The sequence below is a fragment of the Montipora capricornis genome, chromosome 14 (genome assembly GCF_036669925.1).
Source record: "Montipora capricornis isolate CH-2021 chromosome 14, ASM3666992v2, whole genome shotgun sequence".
In the NCBI taxonomy this organism is placed as follows: domain Eukaryota; kingdom Metazoa; phylum Cnidaria; class Anthozoa; order Scleractinia; family Acroporidae; genus Montipora; species Montipora capricornis.
Genome location: NC_090896.1, coordinates 7,584,161 through 7,609,160, shown reverse-complemented (window position 1 = coordinate 7,609,160; position 25,000 = coordinate 7,584,161). Strand labels below are relative to the sequence as shown.

Below are 25,000 nucleotides of genomic sequence, written 5' to 3'. Positions count from 1 at the left end.
TTTGTTTTGCACCCCTTGCGTGCTCATCAGTCACCGGATTTTTTGGCACACGTCGAGCTCGTGGTCGATACCATATTGTTATATTTGGATTGCAGTCCAGCAGATCTCTTAGTTGTGTTTATTTGCTTCCAGATATTGACGAGTGTTCATCTGAAAACGAGTGCAACATGAATGCCACCTGTACGAATACCATAGGATCTTACAATTGCACGTGCATAAAGGGATATATAGGAGATGGAATAAACTGCATAGGTAAAGTGCATGAGAATACCGGTATTATCACTACTGATGACGATACTTTTGTTTTGCAGGCCTCGCGTATATAATAGTCGCGTGAGGTTTTGGCACACGTCGACTTCATGGTCGTCGCCATGTTGTTTTGATTAGAATAAATGTTTAAACAACCAGTTTTCGAGTTGGCTTTGTTGTGTTGATTTGGTTCCAGATATTGACGAGTGTTCATCTGAAAACGAGTGCCACATGAATGCCACTTGCACGAATAGCATAGGATCCTACAATTGCATGTGCAAAAAGGGATATGGAGGGGATGGAAGAAACTGCTCAGGTAAAGTGCAGTCTAATGAAAGTACTATCACGAGTAATGCTGAAAGTTTTTATTTGCAAGTCTTGCATAAGCTTTAGACACGTGTTGTTTTGGCACACGTTAACCTTGTAGTCATCGCCATGTTCTTTTCTTTGGTCTGCTTCCTTAAGTTGGCTTTGTTCTCTTCATCTGGTTTTCAGATATTGACGAGTGTTCATCTGAAAACGAGTGCCACGTGAATGCCACATGTACAAATACCATAGGATCTTACAAATGTACTTGCAAAAAGGGATATCAAGGAGATGGAACAAACTGCTCAGGTAAAGACCAGTCGAATAAAAGTATTATCGCAACTGATCCCGAGGGTTTTGTTTTGCACCCCTTGCGTGCTCATCAGTCTCTGGATTTTTTGGCACACGTCAAGCTCGTGGTCGATACCATATTGTTATATTTGGATTGCAGTCCAGCAGATCTCTTAGTTGTCTTTATTTGCTTCCAGATATTGACGAGTGTTCATCTGAAAACGAGTGCAACATGAATGCCACCTGTACGAATACCATAGGATCTTACAATTGCACGTGCATAAAGGGATATATAGGAGATGGAATAAGCTGCATAGGTAAAGTGCATGAAAATACCGGTATAATCACTACTGATGACGATGTTTCTGTTTTGCAGGCCTCGCGTATATTTTAGTCGCGTAAGGGTTTGGCACACGTCGACTTCATGGTCGTCGTTATGTTTTTTTGATTAGAATAAGTGTTGTGTTGAATTGGTTCCAGATATTGACGAGTGTTCATCTGAAAACAAGTGCCACGAGAATGCCACCTGTGCGAATACTATAGGATCTTACAATTGCATTTGCAAAAAGGGATATGGAGGAGGCGGAAGAAACTGCTCAGGTAAAGTCCATTTTGCATGTGCAAAAAGGGATATAAAGGAGATGGAAGAAACTGCTCAGGTAAGTCCAGTCTAATTGAGGAATTATCCCCTGTGACCACAGATGCCAGCACCTTTTTCTTTGCACGCCTGGTCTAATCATTGTTTACGTGTTGTTTTGACAAACGGCGACATCTTGGTGGTTACCATGTTGTGTTGTTTGGAATAAGAATTTCAAAAGGCAGTCCTCGAGTTCGCTTTGTTGTTTTCATTTGGTTTCAGACATTGACGAGTGTTCATCAGAAAACGAGTGCCACGTGAATGCCACCTGTACAAATACCATAGGATCCTACAGTTGTATGTGCAAACAGGGATATGAAGGAGATGGAACAAACTGCTCAGGTAAAGTCCAGTCTTATCAAGGTAATATCACGACGGATGCTGACAGTTCTTTTCTTTTTTTTTTTGCACGGTTTGCGTGTCCTTTAATGACGTGATGTTTTGGCACGTTAACCTCCTGGTGATCGCCAAGTTGTTTTGTTTGGAATAAGGGTTTAAAAAGTGGAGTCATCGAGTTTGCTTGGTTATGTTTATTTGGTTCCAGACATTGACGAGTGTTCATCTGAAAACAACTGTCAAGTGAATGCCACCTGTACAAATACCGTAGGATCTTACAACTGCACTTGCAAAAAAGGATATGAAGGAGATGGAACAAACTGCTCAGGTAAAGACCAGTCGAATAAAAGTATTATCGCAACTGATCCCGAAAGTTTTGTTTTGCACGCCTTGCGTGCTCATCAGTCACCGGATTTTTTGGCACACGTGGAGCTCGTGGTCGATACCATATTGTTATATTTGGAGTGCAGTCCAGCAGATCTCTTAGTTGTGTTTATTTGCTTCCAGATATTGACGAGTGTTCATCTGAAAACGAGTGCAACATGAATGCCACCTGTACGAATACCATAGGATCTTACATTTGTACGTGCATAAAGGGATATATAGGAGATGGAATAAACTGCATAGGTAAAGTGCATGAGAATACCGGTTTTATCACTACTGATGACGATACTTTTGTTTTGCAGGCCCCGCGTATATAATAGTCGCGTGAGGTTTTGGCACACGTCGACTTCATGGTCGTCGGCATGTTGTTTTGATTAGAATAAGTGTTTAAACAACCAGTTCTCGAGTTGGCTTTGTTGTGTTTATTTGGTTCCAGATATTGACGAGTGTTCATCTGAAAACGAGTGCCACATGAATGCCACCTGCACGAATAGCATAGGATCCTACAATTGCATGTGCAAAAAGGGATATGAAGGGGATGGAAGAAACTGCTCAGGTAAAGTGCAGTCTAATGAGTGTATTTCCTCCACTGATACTGACAGTGTTGTTTTGCACCCCTTGCGTGCCCAGTAGTCCCGTGATATTTTGGCACACGTTGACCTCGTGCTCGTCGCCACGATGTTTTGTTTGTAACAAGAGTTTGAAAAGCCAGTCCCCAAGTGCACTTTATTGTATTTGGTTTTAGACATTGATGAGTGTTCATTAGAAAACGAGTGCCACGTGAATGCCACCTGTACAAATACCATAGGATCTTACAATTGCATTTGCAAAAAGGGATATGGAGGAGGCGGAAGAAACTGCTCAGGTAAAGTCCATTTTGCATGTGCAAAAAGGGAAATAAAGGAGATGGAAGAAGGGATATGGAGGAGGCGGAAGAAACTGCTCAGGTAAAGTCCATTTTGCATGTGCAAAAAGGGATATAAAGGAGATGGAAGAAACTGCTCAGGTAAGTCCAGTCTAATTGAGGAATTATCCCCTGTGACCACAGATGCCAGCACCTTTTTCTTTGCACGCCCGGTCTGCCCATTGTTCACGTGATGTTTTGGCAAACGGCGACCTCGTGGTGGTCACCATGTTGTGTTGTTTGGAATAAGAATTTCAAAAGGCAGTCCTCGAGTTCGCTTTGTTGTTTTCATTTGGTTTCAGACATTGACGAGTGTTCATCAGAAAACGAGTGCCACGTGAATGCCACCTGTACAAATACCATAGGATCCTACAGTTGTATGTGCAAAAAGGGATATGAAGGAGATGGAACAAACTGCTCAGGTAAAGTCCAGTCTTATCAAGGTAATATCACGACCGATGCTGACAGTTCTTTTCTTTTTTTTTGTGCACGGTTTGCGTGTCCTTTAATGACGTGATGTTTTGGCACGTTAACCTCCTGGTCATCGCCAAGTTGTTTTGTTTGGAATAAGGGTTTAAAAAGTGGAGTCATCGAGTTTGCTTGGTTATGTTTATTTGGTTCCAGACATTGACGAGTGTTCATCTGAAAACAACTGTCAAGTGAATGCCACCTGTACAAATACCGTAGGATCTTACAACTGCACTTGCAAAAAAGGATATGGAGGAGACGGAGGAGGCTGCCCAGGTAAAGTCCAGTTTAAAAAAGGTATTATCGCGACTGATGCTGACAGTTTTGTTTTGCGTGCCTTGCGTGCCCATTAGTCACATGATGTTTTCGCACACACCGGCCTTGTTGTCGTCACCATGTTGCTTTGTTTGAAATTGCAGTCCTCGAGTTCCTTTCGTTATGTTCATTTCGTTCCAGACATTGACGAGTGTTCTTCTGAAAATGACTGCCACGTAAATGCCACATGTACGAATACCTTAGGGTCTTACAATTGCACTTGCAACAAAGGATATGAAGGAGACGGTAGAAACTGCTCAGGTAAAGTCCAGTCTTATCACGGTATTGTCGCGACTGATGCTGACAGTTTTGTTTTGCACGGATTGCGTGCCTATTAGTCACTTAAATTTTGGCTCTTGGTCGTCACCACCTTTTTTTTTGTTTGTTCGGAATAAGAGTTTGAAAGTGCAGTCCTAGAGTTTGCTTTGTTATGTCCATTTGCTTCCAGACATTGACGAGTGTTCATCTGAAAACAAATGTCACGTGAATGCCACATGTACGAATACCAAAGGATCTTACAATTGCAGTTGCCAGAATGGATTTGAAGGAGACGGAAGAAACTGCACAGGTAAAGTTTAAAATGTCTAATGAGGGTATTATCCCGACTTATGCTGAAAGTTTTGTTATGAACGCCTTAAGTGCCTATTAGGCACGTAATGTTTCTGTGCACATCGACCTTGCTCTCGTCGCCATTTTGTTTTCTTTGAAGTGCTTTTCCCGAGTTCGCATTTTTGGAGTTTATTTCGTTCCAGATATTGACGAGTGTTCATCTGAGGAAAATGAATGTGACGTGAATGCTAGATGTTGCAATACCATAGGATCCTACAATTGCATTTGCAAAAAGGGATATGAAGGAGGCGAAAGAAACTGCTCAGGTAAAGTCCATTCTAATGAACGTACTATCGCGAATAAGTTTTGATTTGCACGTCTTGCATAAGCTTTAGACACGTGTTGTTTTGGCACACGTTAACATCGTAGTCATCGCCATGTTGTTTTCTTTGGTCTGCTTCCTTGAGTTGGCTTTGTTCTCTTCATCTGGTTTTCAGATATTGACGAGTGTTCATCTGAAAACGAGTGCCACGTGAATGCCACATGTACAAATACCATAGGATCTTACAAATGTACTTGCAAAAAGGGATATGAAGGAGATGGAACAAACTGCTCAGGTAAAGACCAGTCGAATAAAAGTATTATCGCAACTGATCCCGAAAGTTTTGTTTTGCACGCCTTGCGTGCTCATCAGTCACCGGATTTTTTGGCACACGTGGAGCTCGTGGTCGACACCATATTTTTATACTTGGAGTGCAGTCCAGCAGATCTCTTAGTTGTGTTTATTTGCTTCCAGATATTGACGAGTGTTCATCTGAAAACGAGTGCAACATGAATGCCACCTGTACGAATACCATAGGATCTTACATTTGTACGTGCATAAAGGGATATATAGGAGATGGAATAAACTGCATAGGTAAAGTGCATGAGAATACCGGTCTTATCACTACTGATGACGATGCTTTTGTTTTGCAGGCCTCGCGTATATAATAGTCGCGTGAGGTTTTGGCACACGTCGACTTCATGGTCGTCGCCATGTTGTTTTGATTAGAATAAGTGTTAAAACAACCAGTTCTCGAGTTGGCTTTGTTGTGTTGATTTGGTTCCAGATATTGACGAGTGTTCATCTGAAAACGAGTGCCACATGAATGCCACCTGCACGAATAGCATAGGATCCTACAATTGCATGTGCAAAAAGGGATATGAAGGGGATGGAAGAAACTGCTCAGGTAAAGTGCAGTCTAATGAAGGTATTTCCTCCACTGATACTGACAGTGTTGTTTTGCACCCCTTGCGTGCCCAGTAGTCCCGTGATATTTTGGCACACGTTGACCTCGTGCTCGTCGCCACAATGTTTTGTTTGTAACAAGAGTTTGAAAAGGCAGTCCCCAAGTGCACTTTATTGTGTTTATTTGGTTTTAGACATTGACGAGTGTTCATCAGAAAACGAGTGCCACGTGAATGCCACCTGTACAAATACCATAGGATCTTACAATTGCATTTGCAAAAAGGGATATGGAGGAGGCGGAAGAAACTGCTCAGGTAAAGTCCATTTTGCATATGCAAAAAGGGATATAAAGGAGATGGAAGAAACTGCTCAGGTAAGTCCAGTCTAATTGAGGTATTATCCCCTCTGACCACAGATGCCAGCACCTTTTTTTTGCACGCCTGGTCTGCCCATTGTTCATGTGATGTTTTGGCAAACGGCGACCTCGTGGTGGTCACCATGTTGTGTTGTTTGGAATAAGAATTTCAAAAGGCAGTCCTCGAGTTCGCTTTGTTGTTTTCATTTGGTTTCAGACATTGACGAGTGTTTATTAGAAAACGAGTGCCACGTGAATGCTACCTGTACAAATACCATAGGATCCTACAGTTGTATGTGCAAACAGGGATATGAAGGAGATGGAACAAACTGCTCAGGTAAAGTCCAGTCTTATCAAGGTAATATCACGACCGTTGCTGACAGTTCTTTTCTTTTTTTTTTTGCACGGTTTGCGTGTCCTTTAATGACGTGAGGTTTTGGCACGTTAACCTCCTGGTCATCGCCAAGTTGTTTTCTTTGGAATAAGGGTTTAAAAAGTGGAGTCCTCGAGTTTGCTTGGTTATGTTTATTTGGTTCCAGACATTGACGAGTGTTCATCTGAAAACAACTGTCAAGTGAATGCCACCTGTACAAATACCGTAGGATCTTACAACTGCACTTGCAAAAAAGGATATGGAGGAGACGGAGGAGGCTGCCCAGGTAAAGTCCAGTTTAAAAAAGGTATTATCGCGACTGATGCTGACAGTTTTGTTTTGCGTGCCTTGCGTGCCCATTAGTCACATGATGTTTTCGCACACACCGGCCTTGTTGTCGTCGCCATGTTGCTTTGTTTGAAATTGCAGTCCTCGAGTTCCTTTCCTTATGTTCATTTCGTTCCAGACATTGACGAGTGTTCTTCTGAAAATGACTGCCACGTAAATGCCACATGTACGAATACCTTAGGGTCTTACAATTGCACTTGCAACAAAGGATATGAAGGAGACGGTAGAAACTGCTCAGGTAAAGTCCAGTCTTATCACGGTATTGTCGCGACTGATGCTGACAGTTTTATTTTGCACGGATTGCGTGCCTATTAATCTCATAAATTTTGGCTCTTGGTCGTCACCACCTTTTTTTTTTTATTTGTTCGGAATAAGAGTTTAAAAGTGCAGTCCTAGAGTTTGCTTTGTTATGTCCATTTGCTTCCAGACATTGACGAGTGTTCATCTGAAAACAAATGTCACGTGAATGCCACATGTACGAATACCAAAGGATCTTACAATTGCAGTTGCCAGAATGGATTTGAAGGAGACGGAAGAAACTGCACAGGTAAAGTTTAAAATGTCTTATGAGGGTAATATCCCGACTTATGCTGAAAGGTATGTTATGAACGCCTTAAGTGCCTATTAGGCACGTAATGTTTCTGTGCATATCGACCTTGCTCTCGTCGCCATTTTGTTTTCTTTGAAGTGCTTTTCCCGAGTTCGCATTTTTGGAGTTTATTTCGTTCCAGATATTGACGAGTGTTCATCTGAGGAAAATGAATGTGACGTGAATGCTAGATGTTGCAATACCATAGGATCCTACAATTGCATTTGCAAAAAGGGATATGGAGGAGGCGGAAGAAACTGCTCAGGTAAAGTCCATTCTAATGAACGTACTATCGCAAATAAGTTTTGATTTGCACGTCTTGCATAAGCTTTAGACACGTGTTGTTTTGGCACACGTTAACATCGTAGTCATCGCCATGTTGTTTTCTTTGGTCTGCTTCCTTGAGTTGGCTTTGTTCTCTTCATCTGGTTTTCAGATATTGACGAGTGTTCATCTGAAAACGAGTGCCACGTGAATGCCACATGTACAAATACCATAGGATCTTACAAATGTACTTGCAAAAAGGGATATGAAGGAGATGGAACAAACTGCTCAGGTAAAGACCAGTCGAATAAAAGTATTATCGCAACTGATCCCGAAAGTTTTGTTTTGCACGCCTTGCGTGCTCATCAGTCACCGGATTTTTTGGCACACGTGGAGCTCGTGGTCGATACCATATTGTTATATTTGGAGTGCAGTCCAGCAGATCTCTTAGTTGTGTTTATTTGCTTCCAGATATTGACGAGTGGTCATCTGAAAACGAGTGCAACATGAATGCCACCTGTACGAATACCATAGGATCTTACATTTGTACGTGCATAAAGGGATATATAGGAGATGGAATAAACTGCATAGGTAAAGTGCATGAGAATACCGGTTTTATCACTACTGATGACCATACTTTTGTTTTGCAGGCCCCGCGTATATAATAGTCGCGTGAGGTTTTGGCACACGTCGACTTCATGGTCGTCGCCATGTTGTTTTGATTAGAATAAGTGTTAAAACAACCAGTTCTCGAGTTGGCTTTGTTGTGTTGATTTGGTTCCAGATATTGACGAGTGTTCATCTGAAAACGAGTGCCACATGAATGCCACCTGCACGAATAGCATAGGATCCTACAATTGCATGTGCAAAAAGGGATATGAAGGGGATGGAAGAAACTGCTCAGGTAAAGTGCAGTCTAATGAAGGTATTTCCTCCACTGATACTGATAGTGTTGTTTTGCACCCCTTGCGTGCCCAGTAGTCCCGTGATATTTTGGCACACGTTGACCTCGTGCTCGTCGCCACGATGTTTTGTTTGTAACAAGAGTTTGAAAAGCCAGTCCCCAAGTGCACTTTATTGTGTTTATTTGGTTTTAGACATTGATGAGTGTTCATTAGAAAACGAGTGCCACGTGAATGCAACCTGTACAAATACCATAGGATCTTACAATTGCATTTGCAAAAAGGGATATGGAGGAGGCGGAAGAAACTGCTCAGGTAAAGTCCATTTTGCATGTGCAAAAAGGGAAATAAAGGAGATGAAAGAAGCTGCTCAGGTAAGTCTAGTCTAATTGAGGTATTATCCCCTCTGACCACAGATGCCAGCACCTTTATTTTGCGCGCCCGGTCTGCCCATTGTTCACGTGATGTTTTGGCAAACGGCGACCTCGTGGTGGTCACCATGTTGTGTTGTTTGGAATAAGAATTTCAAAAGGCAGTCCTCGAGTTCGCTTTGTTGTTTTCATTTGGTTTCAGACATTGACGAGTGTTCATCAGAAAACGAGTGCCACGTGAATGCCACCTGTACAAATACCATAGGATCCTACAGTTGTATGTGCAAACAGGGATATGAAGGAGATGGAACAAACTGCTCAGGTAAAGTCCAGTCTTATCAAGGTAATATCACGACCGTTGCTGACAGTTCTTTTCCTTTTTTTTGCACGGTTTGCGTGTCCTTTAATGACGTGATGTTTTGGCACGTTAACCTCCTGGTCATCGCCAAGTTGTTTTGTTTGGAATAAAGGTTTAAAAAGTGGAGTCATCGAGTTTGCTTGGTTATGTTTATTTTGTTCCAGACATTGACGAGTGTTCATCTGAAAACAACTGTCAAGTGAATGCCACCTGTACAAATACCGTAGGATCTTACAACTGCACTTGCAAAAAAGGATATGGAGGAGACGGAGGAGGCTGCCCAGGTAAAGTCCAGTTTAAAAAAGGTATTAACGCAACTGATGCTGACAGTTTTGTTTTGCGTACCTTGCGTGCCCATTAGTCACATGATGTTTTTAAACACACCGGCCTTGTTGTCGTCGCCATGTTGCTTTGTTTGAAATTGCAGTCCTCGAGTTCCTTTCGTTATGTTCATTTCGTTCCAGACATTGACGAGTGTTCTTCTGAAAATGACTGCCACGTAAATGCCACATGTACGAATACCTTAGGGTCTTACAATTAATGCCACATGTACGAATACCTTAGGGTCTTACAATTGCACTTGCAACAAAGGATATGAAGGAGACGGTAGAAACTGCTCAGGTAAAGTCCAGTCTTATCACGGTATTGTCGCGACTGATGCTGACAGTTTTGTTTTGCACGGATTGTGTGCCTATTAGTCAAATAAATTTTGGCTCTTGGTCGTCACCACCTTTTTTTTTTGTTTGTTCGGAATAAGAGTTTGAAATTGCAGTCCTATAGTTTGCTTTGTTATGTCCATTTGCTTCCAGACATTGACGAGTGTTCATCTGAAAACAAATGTCACGTGAATGCCACATGTACGAATACCAAAGGATCTTACAATTGCAGTTGCCAGAATGGATTTGAAGGAGACGGAAGAAACTGCACAGGTAAAGTTTAAAATGTCTAATGAGGGTATTATCTCGACTTATGCTGAAAGGTTTGTTATGAACGCCTTAAGTGCCTATTAGGCACGTAATGTTTCTGTGCACATCAACCTTGCTCTCGTCGTCATTTTGTTTTCTTTGAAGTGCTTTTCCCGAGTTCGCATTTTTGGAGTTTATTTCGTTCCAGATATTGACGAGTGTTCATCTGAGGAAAATGAATGTGACGTGAATGCTAGATGTTGCAATACCATAGGATCCTACAATTGCATTTGCAAAAAGGGATATGAAGGAGGCGAAAGAAACTGCTCAGGTAAAGTCCATTCTAATGAACGTACTATCGCAAATAAGTTTTGATTTGCACGTCTTGCATAAGCTTTAGACACGTGTTGTTTTGGCACACGTTAACATCGTAGTCATCGCCATGTTGTTTTCTTTGGTCTGCTTCCTTGAGTTGGCTTTGTTCTCTTCATCTGGTTTTCAGATATTGACGAGTGTTCATCTGAAAACGAGTGCCACGTGAATGCCACATGTACAAATACCATAGGATCTTACAAATGTACTTGCAAAAAGGGATATGAAGTAGATGGAACAAACTGCTCAGGTAAAGACCAGTCGAATAAAAGTATTATCGCAACTGATCCCGAAAGTTTTGTTTTGCACGCCTTGCGTGCTCATCAGTCACCGGATTTTTTGGCACACGTGGAGCTCGTGGTCGATACCATATTGTTATATTTGGAGTGCAGTCCAGCAGATCTCTTAGTTGTGTTTATTTGCTTCCAGATATTGACGAGTGTTCATCTGAAAACGAGTGCAACATGAATGCCACCTGTACGAATACCATAGGATCTTACATTTGTACGTGCATAAAGGGATATATAGGAGATGGAATAAACTGCATAGGTAAAGTGCATGAGAATACCGGTCTTATCACTACTGATGACGATGCTTTTGTTTTGCAGGCCTCGCGTATATAATAGTCGCGTGAGGTTTTGGCACACGTCGACTTTATGGTCGTCGCCATGTTGTTTTGATTAGAATAAGTGTTTAAACAACCAGTTCTCGAGTTGGCTTTGTTGTGTTGATTTGGTTCCAGATATTGACGAGTGTTCATCTGAAAACGAATGCCACATGAATGCCATCTGCACGAATAGCATAGGATCCTACAATTGCATGTGCAAAAAGGGATATGAAGGGAATGGAAGAAACTGCTCAGGTAAAGTGCAGTCTAATAAAGGTAATTCCTCCACTTATACTGACAGTGTTGTTTTGCACCCCTTGCGTGCCCAGTAGTCCCGTGATATTTTGGCACACGTTGACCTCGTGCTCGTCGCCACGATGTTTTGTTTGTAACAAGAGTTTGAAAAGGCAGTCCCCAAGTGCACTTTATTGTGTTTATTTGGTTTTAGACATTGATGAGTGTTCATCAGAAAACGAGTGCCACGTGAATGCCACCTGTACAAATACCATAGGATCTTACAATTGCATTTGCAAAAAGGGATATGGAGGAGGCGGAAGAAACTGCTCAGGTAAAGTCCATTTTGCATGTGCAAAAAGGGATATAAAGGAGATGGAAGAAACTGCTCAGGTAAGTCCAGTCTAATTGAGGTATTATCCCCTTTGACCACAGATGCCAGCACCTTTTTTTTGCACGCCTGGTGTGCCCATTGTTCACGTGATGTTTTGGCAAACGGCGACCTCGTGGTGGTCACCATGTTGTGTTGTTTGGAATAAGAATTTCAAAAGGCAGTCCTCGAGTTCGCTTTGTTGTTTTCATTTGGTTTCAGACATTGACGAGTGTTCATTAGAAAACGAGTGCCACGTGAATGCTACCTGTACAAATACCATAGGATCCTACAGTTGTATATGCAAACCGGGATATGAAGGAGATGGAACAAACTGCTCAGGTAAAGTCCAGTCTTATCAAGGTAATATCACGACCGTTGCCGACAGTTCTTTCCTTTTTTTTTTGCACGGTTTGCGTGTCCTTTAATGACGTGAGGTTTTGGCACGTTAACCTCCTGGTCATCGCCAAGTTGTTTTCTTTGGAATAAGGGTTTAAAAAATGGAGTCCTCGAGTTTGCTTGGTTATGTTTATTTGGTTCCAGACATTGACGAGTGTTCATCTGAAAACAACTGTCAAGTGAATGCCACCTGTACAAATACCGTAGGATCTTACAACTGCACTTGCAAAAAAGGATATGGAGGAGACGGAGGAGGCTGCCCAGGTAAAGTCCAGTTTAAAAAAGGTATTATCGCGACTGATGCTGACAGTTTTGTTTTGCGTACCTTGCGTGCCCATTAGTCACATGATGTTTTCGCACACACCGGCCTTGTTGTCGTCGCCATGTTGCTTTGTTTGAAATTGCAGTCCTCGAGTTCCTTTCCTTATGTTCATTTTGTTCCAGACATTGACGAGTGTTCTTCTGAAAATGACTGCCACGTAAATGCCACATGTACGAATTCCTTAGGGTCTTACAATTGCACTTGCAACAAAGGATATGAAGGAGACGGTAGAAACTGCTCAGGTAAAGTCCAGTCTCATCACGGTATTGTCGTGACTGATGCTGACAGTTTTGTTTTGCAAAGATTGCGTGCCTATTAGTCACATAAATTTTGGCTCTTGGTCGTCAGCATCTTTTTTTTTTGTTTGTTCGGAATAAGAGTTTGAAAGTGCAGTCCTAGAGTTTGCTTTGTTATGTCCATTTGCTTCCAGACATTGACGAGTGTTCATCTGAAAACAAATGTCACGTGAATGCCACATGTACGAATACCAAAGAATCTTACAATTGCAGTTGCCAGAATGGATTTGAAGGAGACGGAAGAAACTGCACAGGTAAAGTTTAAAATGTCTAATAAGGGTATTATCTCGACTTATGCTGAAAGGTTTGTTATGAACGCCTTAAGTGCCTATTAGGCACGTAATGTTTCTGTGCACATCAACCTAGCTCTCGTCGCCATTTTGTTTTCTTTGAAGTGCTTTTCCCGAGTTCGCATTTTTGGAGTTTATTTCGTTCCAGATATTGACGAGTGTTCATCTGAGGAAAATGAATGTGACGTGAATGCTAGATGTTGCAATACCATAGGATCCTACAATTGCATTTGCAAAAAGGGATATGGAGGAGGCGGAAGAAACTGCTCAGGTAAAGTCCATTCTAATGAACGTACTATCGCGAATAAGTTTTGATTTGCACGTCTTGCATAAGCTTTAAACACGTGTTGTTTTGGCACACGTACACCTCGTAGTCATCGCCATGTTAATTTCTTTGGTCTGCTTCCTTGAGTTGGCTTTGTTCTCTTCATCTGGTTTTCAGATATTGACGAGTGTTCATTTGAAAACGAGTGCCACGTGAATGCCACATGTACAAATACCATAGGATCTTACAAATGTACTTGCAAAAAGGGATATGAAGGAGATGGAACAAACTGCTCAGGTAAAGACCAGTCAAATAAAAGTATTATCGCAACTGATCCCGAAAGTTTTGTTTTGCACCCCTTGCGTGCTCATCAGTCACCGGATTTTTTGGCACACGTGGAGCTCGTGGTCGATACCATATTGTTATATTTGGAGTGCAGTCCAGCAGATCTCTTAGTTGTGTTTATTTGCTTCCAGATATTGACGAGTGTTCATCTGAAAACGAGTGCAACATGAATGCCACCTGTACGAATACCATAGGATCTTACATTTGTACGTGCATAAAGGGATATATAGGAGATGGAATAAACTGCATAGGTAAAGTGCATGAGAATACCGGTCTTATCACTACTGATGACGATACTTTTGTTTTGCAGGCCTCGCGTATATAATAGTCGCGTGAGGTTTTGGCACACGTCGACTTCATGGTCGTCGCCATGTTGTTTTGATTAGAATAAGTGTTAAAACAACCAGTTCTCGAGTTGGCTTTGTTGTGTTGATTTGGTTCCAGATATTGACGAGTGTTCATCTGAAAACGAGTGCCACATGAATGCCATCTGCACGAATAGCATAGGATCCTACAATTGCATGTGCAAAAAGGGATATGAAGGGGATGGAAGAAACTGCTCAGGTAAAGTGCAGTCTAATGAAGGTAATTCCTCCACTGATACTGACAGTGTTGTTTTGCACCCCTTGCGTGCCCAGTAGTCCCGTGATATTTTGGCACACGTTGACCTCGAGCTCGTCGCCACGATGTTTTGTTTGTAACAAGAGTTTGAAAAGGCAGTCCCCAAGTGCACTTTATTGTGTTTATTTGGTTTCAGACATTGATGAGTGTTCATCAGAAAACGAGTGCCACGTGAATGCCACCTGTACAAATACCATAGGATCTTACAATTGCATTTGCAAAAAGGGATATGGAGGAGGCGGAAGAAACTGCTCAGGTAAAGTCCATTTTGCATATGCAAAAAGGGATATAACGGAGATGGAAGAAACTGCTCAGGTAAGTCCAGTCTAATTGAGGTATTATCCCCTCTGACCACAGATGCCAGCACCTTTTTTTTGCACGCCTGGTCTGCCCATTGTTCACGTGATGTTTTGGCAAACGGCGACCTCGTGGTGGTCACCATGTTGTGTTGTTTGGAATAAGAATTTCAAAAGGCAGTCCTCGAGTTCGCTTTGTTGTTTTCATTTGGTTTCAGACATTGACGAGTGTTCATTAGAAAACGAGTGCCACGTGAATGCTACCTGTACAAATACCATAGGATCCTACAGTTGTATGTGCAAACAGGGATATGAAGGAGATGGAACAAACTGCTCAGGTAAAGTCCAGTCTTATCAAGGTAATATCACGACCGTTGCTGACAGTTCTTTTCTTTTTTTTTTGCACGGTTTGCGTGTCCTTTAATGACGTGAGGTTTTGGCACGTTAACCTCCTGGTCATCGCCAAGTTGTTTTCTTTGGAATAAGGGTTTAAAAAGTGGAGTCCTCGAGTTTGCTTGGTTATGTTTATTTGGTTCCAGACATTGACGAGTGTTCATCTGAAAACAACTGTCAAGTGAATGCCACCTGTAGAAATACCGTAGGATCTTACAACTGCACTTGCAAAAAAGGATATGGAGGAGACGGAGGAGGCTGCCCAGGTAAAGTCCAGTTTAAAAAAGGTATTATCGCGACTGATGCTGACAGTTTTGTTTTGCGTACCTTGCGTGCCCATTAGTCACATGATGTTTTCGCACACACCGGCCTTGTTGTCGTCGACATGTTGCTTTGTTTAAAATTGCAGTCCTCGAGTTCCTTTCCTTATGTTCATTTCGTTCCAGACATTGACGAGTGTTCTTCTGAAAATGACTGCCACGTAAATGCCACATGTACGAATTCCTTAGGGTCTTACAATTGCACTTGCAACAAAGGATATGAAGGAGACGGTAGAAACTGCTCAGGTAAAGTCCAGTCTCATCACGGTATTGTCGTGACTGATGCTGACAGTTTTGTTTTGCAAAGATTGCGTGCCTATTAGTCACATAAATTTTGGCTCTTGGTCGTCAGCATCTTTTTTTTTTTGTTTGTTCGGAATAAGAGTTTGAAAGTGCAGTCCTAGAGTTTGCTTTGTTATGTCCATTTGCTTCCAGACATTGACGAGTGTTCATCTGAAAACAAATGTCACGTGAATGCCACATGTACGAATACCAAAGGATCTTACAATTGCAGTTGCCAGAATGGATTTGAAGGAGACGGAAGAAACTGCACAGGTAAAGTTTAAAATGTCTAATAAGGGTATTATCTCGACTTATGCTGAAAGGTTTGTTATGAACGCCTTAAGTGCCTATTAGGCACGTAATGTTTCTGTGCACATTAACCTAGCTCTCGTCGCCATTTTGTTTTCTTTGAAGTGCTTTTCCCGAGTTCGCATTTTTGGAGTTTATTTCGTTCCAGATATTGACGAGTGTTCATCTGAGGAAAATGAATGTGACGTGAATGCTAGATGTTGCAATACCATAGGATCCTACAATTGCATTTGCAAAAAGGGATATGGAGGAGGCGGAAGAAACTGCTCAGGTAAAGTCCATTCTAATGAACGTACTATCGCGAATAAGTTTTGATTTGCACGTCTTGCATAAGCTTTAAACACGTGTTGTTTTGGCACACGTACACCTCGTAGTCATCGCCATGTTGTTTTCTTTGGTCTGCTTCCTTGAGTTGGCTTTGTTCTCTTCATCTGGTTTTCAGATATTGACGAGTGTTCATCTGAAAACGAGTGCCACGTGAATGCCACATGTACAAATACTATAGGATCTTACAAATGTACTTGCAAAAAGGGATATAAAGGAGATGGAACAAACTGCTCAGGTAAAGACCAGTCAAATAAAAGTATTATCGCAACTGATCCCGAAAGTTTTGTTTTGCACCCCTTGCGTGCTCATCAGTCACCGGATTTTTTGGCACACGTGGAGCTCGTGGTCGATACCATATTGTTATATTTGGAGTGCAGTCCAGCAGATCTCTTAGTTGTGTTTATTTGCTTCCAGATATTGACGAGTGTTCATCTGAAAACGAGTGCAACATGAATGCCACCTGTACGAATACCATAGGATCTTACATTTGTACGTGCATAAAGGGATATATAGGAGATGGAATAAACTGCATAGGTAAAGTGCATGAGAATACCGGTCTTATCACTACTGATGACGATACTTTTGTTTTGCAGGCCTCGCGTATATAATAGTCGCGTGAGGTTTTGGCACACGTCGACTTCATGGTCGTCGCCATGTTGTTTTGATTAGAATAAGTGTTAAAACAACCAGTTCTCGAGTTGGCTTTGTTGTGTTGATTAGGTTCCAGATATTGACGAGTGTTCATCTGAAAACGAGTGCCACATGAATGCCATCTGCACGAATAGCATAGGATCCTACAATTGCATGTGCAAAAAGGGATATGAAGGGGATGGAAGAAACTGCTCAGGTAAAGTGCAGTCTAATGAAGGTAATTCCTCCACTGATACTGACAGTGTTGTTTTGCACCCCTTGCGTGCCCAGTAGTCCCGTGATATTTTGGCACACGTTGACCTCGTGCTCGTCGCCACGATGTTTTGTTTGTAACAAGAGTTTGAAAAGGCAGTCCCCAAGTGCACTTTATTGTGTTTATTTGGTTTTAGACATTGATGAGTGTTCATCAGAAAACGAGTGCCACGTGAATGCCACCTGTACAAATACCATAGGATCTTACAATTGCATTTGCAAAAAGGGATATGGAGGAGGCGGAAGAAACTGCTCAGGTAAAGTCCATTTTGCATATGCAAAAAGGGATATAACGGAGATGGAAGAAACTGCTCAGGTAAGTCCAGTCTAATTGAGGTATTATCCCCTCTGACCACAGATGCCAGCACCTTTTTTTTGCACGCCTGGTCTGCCCATTGTTCACGTGATGTTTTGGCAAACGGCGACCTCGTGGTGGTCACCATGTTGTGTTGTTTGGAATAAGAATTTCAAAAGGCAGTCCTCGAGTTCGCTTTGTTGTTTTCATTTGGTTTCAGACATTGACGAGTGTTCATTAGAAAACGAGTGCCACGTGAATGCTACCTGTACAAATACCATAGGATCCTACAGTTGTATGTGCAAACAGGGATATGAAGGAGATGGAACAAACTGCTCAGGTAAAGTCCAGTCTTATCAAGGTAATATCACGACCGATGCTGACAGTTCTTTTCTTTTTTTTTTTTGCACGGTTTGCGTGTCCTTTAATGACGTGATGTTTTGGCACGTTAACCTCCTGGTCATCGCCAAGTTGTTTTGTTTGGAATAAGGGTTTAAAAAGTGGAGTCCTCGAGTTTGCTTGGTTATGTTTATTTGGTTCCAGACATTGACGAGTGTTCATCTGAAAACAACTGTCAAGTGAATGCCACCTGTACAAATACCGTAGGATCTTACAACTGCACTTGCAAAAAAGGATATGGAGGAGACGGAGGAGGCTGCCCAGGTAAAGTCCAGTTTAAAAAAGGTATTATCGCGACTGATGCTGACAGTTTTGTTTTGCGTACCTTGCGTGCCCATTATTCACATTATGTTTTCGCACACACCTGCCTTGTTGTCGTCGCCATGTTGCTTTGTTTGAAATTGCAGTCCTCGAGTTCCTTTCCTTATGTTCATTTCGTTCCAGACATTGACGAGTGTTCTTCTGAAAATGACTGCCACGTAAATGCCACATGTACGAATTCCTTAGGGTCTTACAATTGCACTTGCAACAAAGGATATGAAGGAGACGGTAGAAACTGCTCAGGTAAAGTCCAGTCTCATCACGGTATTGTCGCGACTGATGCTGACAGTTTTGTTTTGCAAGGATTGCGTGCCTATTAGTCACATAAATTTTAGGTCTTGGTCGTCACCATCTTTTTTTTTTGTTTGTTCGGAATAAGAGTTTGAAAGTGGAGTCCTAGAGTTTGCTTTGTTATGTCCATTTGCTTCCAGACATTGACGAGTGTTCATCTGAAAACAAATGTCACGTGAATGCCACATGTACGAATACCAAAGGATCTTACAATTGCAGTTGCCAGAATGGATTTAAAGGAGACGGAAGAAACTGCACAGGTAAAGTTTAAAATGTCTAATAAGGGTATTATCTCGACTTATGCTGAAAGGTTTGTTATGAACGCCTTAAGTGCCTATTAGGCACGTAATGTTTCTGTGCACATCGACCTTGCTCTCGTCGCCAATTTGTTTTCTTTGAAGTGCTTTTCCTGAGTTCGCATTTTTGGAGTTTATTTCGTTCCAGATATTGACGAGTGTTCATCTGAGGAAAATGAATGTGACGTGAATGCTAGATGTTGCAATACCATAGGATCCTACAATTGCATTTGCAAAAAGGGATATGGAGGAGGCGGAAGAAACTGCTCAGGTAAAGTCCATTCTAATGAACGTACTATCGCGAATAAGTTTTGATTTGCACGTCTTGCATAAGCTTTAGACACGTGTTGTTTTGGCACACGTTAACCTCGTAGTCATCGCCATGTTGTTTTCTTTGGTCTGCTTCCTTGAGTTGGCTTTGTTCTCTTTATCTGGTTTTTAGATATTGACGAGTGTTCATCTGAAAACGAGTGCCACGTGAATGCCACATGTACAAATACCATAGGATCTTACAAATGTACTTGCAAAAAGGGATATGAAGGAGATGGAACAAACTGCTCAGGTAAAGACCAGTCGAATAAAAGTATTATCGCAACTGATCCCGAGGGTTTTGTTTTGCACCCCTTGCGTGCTCATCAGTCACCGGATTTTTTGGCACACGTGGAGCTCGTGGTCGATACCATATCGTTATATTTGGAGTGCAGTCCAGCAGATCTCTTAGTTGTGTTTATTTGGTTCCAGATATTGACGAGTGTTCATCTGAAAACGAGTGCAACATGAATGCCACCTGTACGAATACCATAGGATCTTACATTTGTACGTGCATAAAGGGATATATAGGAGATGGAATAAACTGCATAGGTAAAGTGCATGAGAATACCGGTCTTATCACTACTGATGACGATACTTTTGTTTTGCAGGCCTCGCGTATATAATAGTCGCGTGAGGTTTTGGCACACGTCGACTTCATGGTCGTCGCCATGTTGTTTTGATTAGAATAAGTGTTTAAACAACCAGTTCTCGAGTTGGCTTTGTTGTGTTGATTTGTTTCCAGATATTGACGAGTGTTCATCTGAAAACGAGTGCCACATGAATGCCACCTGCACGAATAGCATAGGATCCTACAATTGCATGTGCAAAAAGGGATATGAAGGGGATGGAAGAAACTGCTCAGGTAAAGTGCAGTCTAATGAAGGTATTTCCTCCACTGATACTGACAGTATTGTTTTGCACCCCTTGCGTGCCCAGTAGTCCCGTGATATTTTGGCACACGTTGACCTCGTGCTCGTCGCCACGATGTTTTGTTTGTAACAAGAGTTTGAAAAGGCAGTCCCCAAGTGCACTTTATTGTGTTTATTTGGTTTTAGACATTGATGAGTGTTCATCAGAAAACGAGTGCCACGTGAATGCCACCTGTACAAATACCATAGGATCTTACAATTGCATTTGCAAAAAGGGATATGGAGGAGGCGGAAGAAACTGCTCAGGTAAAGTCCATTTTGCATGTGCAAAAAGGGATATAAAGGAGATGGAAAAAACTGCTCAGGTAAGTCCAGTCTAATTGAGGTATTATCCCCTCTGACCACAGATGCCAGCACCTTTTTTTTGCACGCCTGGTCTGCCCATTGTTCACGTGATGTTTTGGCAAACGGCGATCTCGTGGTGGTCACCATGTTGTGTTGTTTGGAATAAGAATTTCAAAAGGCAGTCCTCGAGTTCGCTTTGTTGTTTTCATTTTGTTTCAGAGATTGACGAGTGTTCATTAGAAAACGAGTGCCACGTGAATGCTACCTGTACAAATACCATAGGATCCTACAGTTGTATGTGCAAACAGGGATATGAAGGAGATGGAACAAACTGCTCAGGTAAAGTCCAGTCTTATCAAGGTAATATCACGACCGTTGCTGACAGTTCTTTTCTTTTTTTTTGCACGGTTTGCGTGTCCTTTAATGACGTGATGTTTTGGCACGTTAACCTCCTGGTCATCGCCAAGTTGTTTTGTTTGCAATAAGGGTTTAAAAAGTGGAGTCCTCGAGTTTGCTTGGTTATGTTTATTTGGTTCCAGACATTGACGAGTGTTCATCTGAAAACAAATGTCACGTGAATGCCACATGTACGAATACCAAAGGATCTTACAATTGCAGTTGCCAGAATGGATTTGAAGGAGACGGAAGAAACTGCACAGGTAAAGTTTAAAATGTCTAATGAGGGTAATATCCCGACTTATGCTGAAAGGTATGTTATGAACGCCTTAAGTGCCTATTAGGCACGTAATGTTTCTGTGCACATCGACCTTGCTCTCGTCGCCATTTTGTTTTCTTTGAAGTGCTTTCCCCGAGTTCGCATTTTTGGAGTTTATTTCGTTCCAGATATTGACGAGTGTTCATCTAAAAATGAATGTGACGTGAATGCTAGATGTTGCAATACCATAGGATCCTACAATTGCATTTGCAAAAAGGGATATGGAGGAGGCGGAAGAAACTGCTCAGGTAAAGTCCATTCTAATGAACGTACTATCGCGAGTAATGCTGAAAGTTTTGATTTGCAAGTCTTGCATAAGCTTTAGACACGTGTTGTTTTGGCACACGTTAACCTCGGAGTCATCGCCATGTTGTTTTCTTTGGTCTGTTTCTTTGAGTTGGCTTTGTTCTCTTCATCTGGTTTTCAGATATTGACGAGTGTTCATCTGAAAACGAGTGCCACGTGAATGCCACTTGTACAAATACCATAGGATCTTACAATTGCACGTGCAAAAATGGATATGAAGGAGATGGAAGAAACTGCTCAGGTAAAGTGCAATCTAATGAAGTTATTATTCCCACTGTTGCCGACAGTTTTGCTTTGCACGCTTTGCGTCCTTATTAGTTACGTGAAGTTTTGTCACACGTCGATGTGGTGATCGTTGCCATATTTCAGTTTGTTCGGAATAAGAGTTTGAAAAGGCTGGTGGGCCTAGTCGCGTATTGTTTTGGAATGAGAGCTTTGTTGCTTTGTTGTGTTCATTTGGTTAGCTTTAGGGAAGCAAACGTTTATCAATTGCAATTTACATTTGGATTTCTTCCATATAAGGTTTCCTCTTGTTCCAATAAAAAGCATTTGAAAAAACTAGGTGTTGAGCAGCTACCATTTTTCCACTAAGTATGTCTTTGGCACATTGCCAAAGGTGACAGGCTTAAAATTTGAGATTTAAGGATTTTTTCAAGTTCTTTTGACTTTTGAAGTCGATTTTACTGGTATGTCAATGAAATGAAATGAAATGTAAACAATGACGTCATAAAACGATTTCCCTGTAGATGACTGAGTCAATGTACTCGGTAACCCAAATGAACTATTTATAACCTTAAATTTTCAAGTCCGCAAGTAAAGAAGAATTTATTTTTCCTTTTTATTACATGGCTTTGTGTAACAAGGACTGGGAACTACCAAATTCACGAATTTGATTGGCTAAAATCGATATTGACCACGGTCTAGATTTTCCCATCTTAACTGGTAATGTTTTGCGGATAAAAAAGTTGCAAACTAAAATTTAAAATATTGAGTATTTTCTTCTACCAATATTTATTTATGGAAGTGCCAAAAACCATGATGAGAAAAAAAGGAAAGGAGGACGAGTAAACTTTGGCAGAATTAAGTTCAGCCACTCATCGCCGTTCGCAAGCAAAATCTCAGTTAGTACAAACCAGTCACATTAAACGAATTAAATTGTTCTTGTTTGCAATATAATTAACAAATCGAAAGTGATTAAGAGTGAATGTCCGTAAAAATCAAACAAAATTTGAATTCCGTGGCAAACCTTGAAAAATCGATTTCGCTCATACTTCCAAGTTTGAAAGAGCAATGTGTACCAAGAAGCATGCTATTCTTAGTTTGGATTGTTACGGATTTATTTCGGAGAAAAATGCAAATTACTGAACACCGCCGAAAATGCCGCTCGGACAAGCGATTTGTCTCTTCATTTTGACGGTCTTGTGAGGTCAACTGAAGCATCCCTCATGAAATATTCCTCCTAATCCTAACTTAGCAATCTCTTAATTGTCGTTTGGCTAAGTTTGAGTGCATTTAAGACATTCTATAGTTTCCAAATAATTTTATTCTTGGCGCCTATATTTTTTGTCACTAAAACTGAGTCTTACGAAATATCTTACAGAGAATGTGCTCTACCTTTAAACCCTTTGAAACTTCGGCCATCGAATGTTGAAACAAAGGTCTTTCGTCTGATAGAGAGAAATCTCTGGGCAATTACTTTTGCGTGACGCCTCGAGCGCTTAAAATGTCGTTAAAATGCATTCTTGTGACCTTTCGGGTCAAAACACAGCAGGCCGATATCCGTCTTTGATTTGATATGAAAATAGATGAGACCCCTTTAAATAAAGTGCAGAAAGTAAAATGATACCATTTTAATCCATACCTGTTTTTTAGTGAGAAGTGGGAGCTTTAACAATGTTCGGAACTACACTTATGTAAACGGCCACAGCAGAATATAAACATGACGAACGTTGGTCAACACAACAACCACAGGATACCCAATGGTAGACCGAAGTGCTCCTTTTTCTCAGGGACGGCGGAGCTAGGGGGACTGCCCATGAAGAAAAAATAGAGGAAAAAAACTCATAAAGCATAAAAAGAGAAAACTAACAGAAGGAAAAAGTTGCATTTCCGAGCTTCAAGATTTCAAAATTTTCTGGCGGAGAATTTCCTTCAGGGAACCCCCTACAAGTTTTGCGGCTCTTGCTTGTTAGCCCCTTCCCCTCCCCCCCACCCACAATACAAAATATGCTCCGTCGTCCCTGTTTTTAGGTTTTCACTGACATAATGATGTCATCAATAAATATGTTACCAAGCAAAAATTTAAGTCGGAAAATTTGCGTTCCGTGAAGAAATTGTTATTTTCCTGTGGTGGAAACACAAAGCTTGTGAGGGTGGCATCGTATGATCTAAGGCAATAATTTACCTAAATGGTGGGATGAGTGCTTCGGCAAGATTGATAAAATGTTGCTGAGAAAATGAAACAATTAGCCAATATCAAAAATACCATAATATTCTTTGTTTGTCCCTCCAGTAGAGTAGTAGCCAAAACGCCGGGCCGGGGGCCGGGGTTGGGGTGTCTTTTTTCTAAAGTTTTTTTGTTTCAATTTTTGTCGTTATTCTGCTGTAATGTTATATCCGAATGTTCGGTATTTTTCCTTCATTCGTTTTGGCTACTACCCTCCAAAAGTTTGCATAGGAATTGTTTTTATTTCCACTTGGGAATTATAATGGTCGCAAGAGAAACTGCAAAAAATTCTTATGCAAAATTTGGAGGGACAAACAAAGATTAATATGATATTTTTGATATTGGCTAATTGATACTGTATTTACTCCATTAGGTGCTGTCCTAAAAATAAACGCCAGGTCTCGTCGGAAAGCCGGTGTATTTTGCTCCAAATTCACACTTTTTCTCTTTCAAAACTATCAACAATTAGTTAAGCCTCCTTTTTACTGAGAACTGTGAGAAGTCTTAATAAAATAAATATGCGTCGCCTCTTAATAGGCCTTTTTCGATGTTTTTCGATGTATTAAAATTCAGCTTGATAGTGAGGCAGTGAGGACAAAGGAAAGTGGATGATATGTAAATATTTTCACATTCATTCCAACGTGTTTCTCGACGGAGCATATTTTGTATTGTGTGGGGGGGGGGGGCTAACAAGCAAGAGCCGCTAAGGGACGGACCATTAAAAAAGTGATGGGGATGTGGGGAAAAAACAAAAAAAAATTCATGCAAGGGAAAATGCCAAGAAAAAAAATTCACGCAAAGAAGAAGGTAAAGAAAAAAATCTTCATGCAGAAGGAAGGTCCAAAGCTTGGATTTCACATGACGTCACGGCCGCCTTGTTGGTGTCCCCAAACAATGAAATGGCGGCCATGTTGGTGTCCCGATCCAATCCTGCGGGAATTGAAAGCTATTATTATGCTAACGTCTTCTTTTGTTTTCGTTGAGAAAGATGGCTGTTGATCACGTGAGTGAAACCCAAGAATTTTGACTTTTATTTAATAATTAACTCTCAAAAAAGAAACGATCGTTTTCAATTTACAAAACATGTTTCGACATACTCATGTCATCTTCAGTTGCAAATGAGCTTTTCAACGGTTGTACATTTGAATTTATGTTAAGGTATGTTGCAAAATTACATGTCAGAACTTGCGTACAATTTAAATATGAAGTGTGAAATGCGCAGAAAACACAAATAGTGCACATAGCAATAAAATAAAAGACAAAAGAACAACGTAATTAAAAAGAAAGAGACAAATCTAAATGCCTCAACTGCTGATTAAGGA

General features: G+C 41.2%; 5 protein-coding genes across 5 annotated transcripts in view; all 5 read left to right on the top strand.

Moving 5' to 3' along the window:
• The window catches only part of LOC138031337 (fibrillin-2-like), a 15,408-nt gene extending 10,939 nt beyond the window's left edge, over positions 1 to 4,469 (top strand). The window contains exons 6-18 of the mRNA XM_068879045.1: positions 446 to 565; positions 745 to 864; positions 1,044 to 1,163; positions 1,327 to 1,446; positions 1,706 to 1,846; positions 2,028 to 2,147; positions 2,327 to 2,446; positions 2,640 to 2,759; positions 2,949 to 3,068; positions 3,410 to 3,550; positions 3,732 to 3,851; positions 4,032 to 4,151; positions 4,339 to 4,469. Coding sequence (XP_068735146.1) covers positions 446 to 565; positions 745 to 864; positions 1,044 to 1,163; positions 1,327 to 1,446; positions 1,706 to 1,846; positions 2,028 to 2,147; positions 2,327 to 2,446; positions 2,640 to 2,759; positions 2,949 to 3,068; positions 3,410 to 3,550; positions 3,732 to 3,851; positions 4,032 to 4,151; positions 4,339 to 4,469 — 1,613 coding nt within the window. The remainder of the gene's footprint in view (positions 1 to 445; positions 566 to 744; positions 865 to 1,043; positions 1,164 to 1,326; positions 1,447 to 1,705; positions 1,847 to 2,027; positions 2,148 to 2,326; positions 2,447 to 2,639; positions 2,760 to 2,948; positions 3,069 to 3,409; positions 3,551 to 3,731; positions 3,852 to 4,031; positions 4,152 to 4,338) is intronic.
• Positions 4,470 to 5,270: 801 nt separating this feature from the next.
• On the top strand, positions 5,271 to 9,337 carry LOC138031336 (fibrillin-2-like). Its single transcript, XM_068879044.1, has 13 exons — positions 5,271 to 5,355; positions 5,549 to 5,668; positions 5,862 to 5,981; positions 6,240 to 6,380; positions 6,562 to 6,681; positions 6,862 to 6,981; positions 7,171 to 7,290; positions 7,475 to 7,597; positions 7,769 to 7,888; positions 8,068 to 8,187; positions 8,381 to 8,500; positions 8,694 to 8,813; positions 9,072 to 9,337. The coding sequence occupies exons 1-13, from the start codon at positions 5,271 to 5,273 to the stop codon at positions 9,335 to 9,337; spliced, it is 1,695 nt and encodes a 564-aa protein (XP_068735145.1).
• A 1,631-nt stretch (positions 9,338 to 10,968) lies between these two features.
• LOC138031335 (latent-transforming growth factor beta-binding protein 1-like) lies at positions 10,969 to 13,957 on the top strand. Its single transcript, XM_068879043.1, has 10 exons — positions 10,969 to 11,053; positions 11,247 to 11,366; positions 11,560 to 11,679; positions 11,938 to 12,078; positions 12,259 to 12,378; positions 12,559 to 12,678; positions 12,867 to 12,986; positions 13,171 to 13,293; positions 13,465 to 13,584; positions 13,764 to 13,957. Exons 1-10 carry the CDS (start codon positions 10,969 to 10,971, stop codon positions 13,955 to 13,957), a joined length of 1,263 nt encoding a protein of 420 aa, XP_068735144.1.
• Positions 13,958 to 14,550: 593 nt separating this feature from the next.
• Positions 14,551 to 16,788, top strand: LOC138031333 (adhesion G protein-coupled receptor E2-like). Its single transcript, XM_068879041.1, has 8 exons — positions 14,551 to 14,568; positions 14,857 to 14,908; positions 15,089 to 15,208; positions 15,389 to 15,508; positions 15,698 to 15,817; positions 16,002 to 16,124; positions 16,296 to 16,415; positions 16,595 to 16,788. Exons 1-8 carry the CDS (start codon positions 14,551 to 14,553, stop codon positions 16,786 to 16,788), a joined length of 867 nt encoding a protein of 288 aa, XP_068735142.1.
• A 2,746-nt stretch (positions 16,789 to 19,534) lies between these two features.
• Positions 19,535 to 25,000, top strand: part of LOC138032942 (loricrin-like) — a 13,339-nt gene continuing 7,873 nt past the window's right edge. The window contains exons 1-4 of the mRNA XM_068880665.1: positions 19,535 to 19,546; positions 19,740 to 19,859; positions 20,053 to 20,172; positions 20,431 to 20,550. Coding sequence (XP_068736766.1) covers positions 19,775 to 19,859; positions 20,053 to 20,172; positions 20,431 to 20,550 — 325 coding nt within the window. The 5' untranslated portion in view covers positions 19,535 to 19,546; positions 19,740 to 19,774. The remainder of the gene's footprint in view (positions 19,547 to 19,739; positions 19,860 to 20,052; positions 20,173 to 20,430; positions 20,551 to 25,000) is intronic.

Excerpts from the sequence above, each read along its gene's own strand:
- LOC138031335 (XM_068879043.1), top strand. The coding sequence starts at position 10,969 with ATGAATGCCACCTGTACGAATACCATAGGATCTTACATTTGTACGTGC. Across the intron at positions 12,987-13,170 it reads AGACGGAAGAAACTGCACAG|ATATTGACGAGTGTTCATCT; the intron begins GTAAAGTTTAAA and ends ATTTCGTTCCAG. Across the intron at positions 13,294-13,464 it reads AGGCGGAAGAAACTGCTCAG|ATATTGACGAGTGTTCATTT; the intron begins GTAAAGTCCATT and ends TCTGGTTTTCAG.
- LOC138031333 (XM_068879041.1), top strand. Across the intron at positions 14,909-15,088 it reads TAAAGTCCAGTCTTATCAAG|ACATTGACGAGTGTTCATCT; the intron begins GTAATATCACGA and ends ATTTGGTTCCAG. Across the intron at positions 16,125-16,295 it reads AGGCGGAAGAAACTGCTCAG|ATATTGACGAGTGTTCATCT; the intron begins GTAAAGTCCATT and ends TCTGGTTTTCAG.
- LOC138031336 (XM_068879044.1), top strand. The coding sequence starts at position 5,271 with ATGAATGCCACCTGTACGAATACCATAGGATCTTACATTTGTACGTGC. Across the intron at positions 6,982-7,170 it reads AGACGGTAGAAACTGCTCAG|ACATTGACGAGTGTTCATCT; the intron begins GTAAAGTCCAGT and ends ATTTGCTTCCAG. Across the intron at positions 7,889-8,067 it reads AGATGGAACAAACTGCTCAG|ATATTGACGAGTGGTCATCT; the intron begins GTAAAGACCAGT and ends ATTTGCTTCCAG.